This window comes from Lipotes vexillifer, unplaced genomic scaffold (genome assembly GCF_000442215.2).
Source record: "Lipotes vexillifer unplaced genomic scaffold, Lipotes_vexillifer_v1.1 scaffold528, whole genome shotgun sequence".
In the NCBI taxonomy this organism is placed as follows: Eukaryota; Metazoa; Chordata; class Mammalia; order Artiodactyla; family Lipotidae; genus Lipotes; species Lipotes vexillifer.
The window spans coordinates 960,198-963,519 of record NW_006794582.1 but is presented as its reverse complement, the minus strand read 5'-3'; the positions used below and the strand labels follow the sequence as shown (position 1 = coordinate 963,519).

General features: G+C 47.0%; 1 protein-coding gene across 2 annotated transcripts in view; it reads right to left on the bottom strand.

Annotated features, from left to right (window-relative positions):
* Positions 1 to 3,269: 3,269 nt before the first annotated feature.
* Positions 3,270 to 3,322, bottom strand: part of ARMC12 (armadillo repeat containing 12) — a 9,312-nt gene continuing 9,259 nt past the window's right edge. For both annotated transcript variants that reach the window (XM_007467257.1, XM_007467258.1), the window contains exon 6: positions 3,270 to 3,322. This exon is cut by the window's right edge. In XM_007467257.1, the coding sequence (XP_007467319.1) occupies positions 3,293 to 3,322 (30 nt within the window). In that variant the 3' untranslated portion in view covers positions 3,270 to 3,292.

The window sequence follows — 3,322 nt, the reverse complement described above, 5'->3', positions numbered from 1 at the left end:
GTTAAGGGGAAAGGAGCTGGAGAGACATGGCAGGAGGAAAAGGTTTCTGCTTCCCTGTTCTAGTGTGCTTGATTGGCAGGCTCCTGCAGTGCAAACAGCTTCACCAGTGCCCAGCTCCTGGAGTGGCCAGCAACATCCAGCAGCCAGCAGATCCTCCTGGCACTATCCCTTGGGCAGCAGTGTCAGCAGAGTGCCCCCACCTCCTGCAGCTTCTCCAGCATCCAGCACCTGCTGTGCATGTGGCTTCTCCAGCAAGGATGCTCCTGCAGCACTCACGGTTTCTCCAGCCCCAGGATCCTGCAGTACGTGGAAGCTCCTGTACCCTGCTCAGGAGTGCCTTTGGCTCGACACCTCCCCATGAAGAAATTTCCCTAGCATCTAAGAAGGCAGATTTCTGCAAGTTCCACTGGTATGATGCTGCAGTGACTTTTCTGCCATACAGCGAGCCACAGGCTGTGTTCTCCTCAACAAAGTCTGGATTTCAACCTTGAGGTAGGGGGTGGTATCTCTTCCCTGGGTGCTCTGTTTCAGCCTCAGTCCTGGGGGTAAGGAAGGGCTGCTTCTATGTCTGCTATTCAACTGCTAGAGTTCTCTTTACTCCTTACTAACCAATTCTTTGTTATTTACAACAGGGGATTGGAGTAAAAATTATTTTTAAATCTCCCTCTTCAAATTACTATGCGGTTTCTCTCTCTTGATTGGACCCAGACTGATACACTAAGTTGTGTCAGAATTTGTTACACAGCCACCAATAACCAATATACCCCTCCCCGTCTCATTGTCCACTGCCAGCTCTCCTTTCATTATCATCAGCCAATTGTTATCATGCACCTGTCCAGAGCAGGCTCTTCCTTCAAGGCTTTTATTAGCAGTCAGATAGGACCTACTGCAAAAAGAACAAAGTTTATAAAACCCAAGCTTTAATTTGCTAAATGCCAAATGAGAGGCTCAGATGAGAAGTGCTGCCGGAAGTGCCAAAGCTGGTATAGTTGAAGGAAACTCTGTACCACAGCAGGGCATGGGGGCACAGCCCAGGGGAAAAGAGAAAGAAGGGCCCTGTAGGCAAGGAGAAGTTTGTATCAAAACCTCGGGGGCAAGACCAAACATGGTAGGATTAGGTCAGCCGTGACTTGTTTGCTCTAGTTTGATTGGAGCAGAGTGTTGAACTGCTAGGTTAGTGGCCGGCAAGATGAACAGATGGTGAAGGGCCTTAAATGCAAAGTGAATTCATTTGGTGCTATTATGTGAAAAAAGGGCTCCAGTGATCATATCTTCCAGGACAAAATCCTATTCGCTTTTGATGTAGTTACTCTTATACTTGTCAGATCGTGTGACCTAGATTTGGGGCTGAGAAAAGTTCACTTTGACAGTGGGGAAACTGAAAATTTTTGAGGATGGTGCAATGTGGGGTTCTTTTTTTTTTAAAAATTTTTTGGCTGTGCCGTGAGGCACGCAGGATCTTAGTTTCCTGACCAGGGATCGAACCCGCGACCCCTGCAGTGGAAGTGCTAAGTCTTTTTTTTTTTTTTTTAATAAAAAAATAAATAAATAAATAATTTATTTATTTATGGCTGCATTGGGTCTTTGCTGCGCGCAGGCTTTCTCTAGCTGTGGCGAGCGGGGGGCTACTCTTCTTTGCAGTGCATGGGCTTCTCATTGCCGTGGCTTCTCTTATTGTGGAGCACGAGCTCTAGGTGCGTGGGCTTCAGTAGTTGTGGTACGTGGGCTCAGTAGTTGTGGCTCGTGGGCTCCAGAGTGCAGGCTCAGTAGTTGTGGCGCATGGGCTTAGTTGCTCCGTGGCATGTGGGATCTTACCAGACCAGGGCTCGAACCTGTGCCTCCTGCATTGGCAGGCAGATTATTAACCACTGCGCCAACAGGGAAGTCCCAAAGTGCTGAGTCTTAACCAGTGGACGGCCAGGGAAGTCCCAGTGTGGGGTTCTAAGATTAGTTTGCAGTGTGTAGGGCTGGAGACGACGGAGAACAGAAGTAGGAGAATGACTTCCCAAAAGTCCTGCCATGGGGGATAGTGTATCCGTGGGAATCGGAGGACTGGGTGGATGTGGTAGGGAGGAGAAGTTAAGGTGACTCCCCATACCTTGCGGGTGACATGGGAACATGGATAGCTTGTGGAGGGGTGGGTAGGATGATATTGGCTTTTGACAAGTTCCATTGGGGTGACTGCATTGTATCCAAGTAGCAGGAAGGAGTAGCCCCAGTCCTGAGCTCAGGAGAAAGCTGAGAACTAATGATTCAGATCTAGTAGTGACTGTCCACTCAGAGGTGACAAATCAAACTCTGGGAAATAGTGATAAGGATCCCTTAGTAATAACTGGCTCTCTGATCAGCACATCCTAACCAACACCCCTCCACCCACCATCCACCCACTCAAGTGATGGGGTCCTGGGTCAGGGATACAGTAGGGACAGATTTCCTTGTAGTTCAGTCCTAAACTGGCCCCTAAAATCTGGAAGCACTGAGGTCTTTCTCAACTGCCACAGATTCTGACTTAGAATCTATGGTCCACTCTCACAGGGCTTGAGCCAAGGACTATGAAAGTAAAAAGCCCAGTAAAAATTAGGAGGTTCCAATCCTACTTCTGCCCCAGACCAGTCATGTGACTTTGGCAGGAAAAGTCACTTTTCCTGCCCCTCTACCCCCAACTGATCTGCCAGGAGCATGTAGTGTGAAAGAGAAATAACCCTGGTCATCTACTAAGATTTGGAGGTTATTGTTACTGTGGCGTATCCCAGCCCATCTTGAGTAATCCAGTGCTATATACTGTCTCCTGTTGATTATCTTTGGCCTTAGTCCCCAAACCTGCCTTCTCCCTGAAACTCCCTGAAAGCACTGGCTCCCCATTCAAATTTAAAAGCAGCAAGAGAGGGGGAGGGATAAATTGGATTGGGATTGGGATTGACATATATATACACACTACTATATATAAAATAGATAATTAAAAGAACCTACTGTATAGCACTGTATAGCATAGTATTCTGTAATGACCTATATGGAAATAGAATCTAAAAAAGAGTAGGTATATGTATAACGGATTCACTTTGCTGTACAGCAGAAACTAACACAAAATTATAAATCAGATATGCTCCAATAAAAATTATCACTCAAAAAAATAAATAAAAGCAGCGAGAGAAGGGAGTCTGTCCTCTAAACAGGGAATGCGTTTGGGGAGACAGGCCCACACTTTGACAGGAAGTTATGCTGGCTGAAATCTACACCCACCCTGGAAGGCCCTGGACAGACACTGCCCCTCAAGCTTCTCTCCCATACTCATTTATTGGCTCTCCATAATTTTATTCCGCAT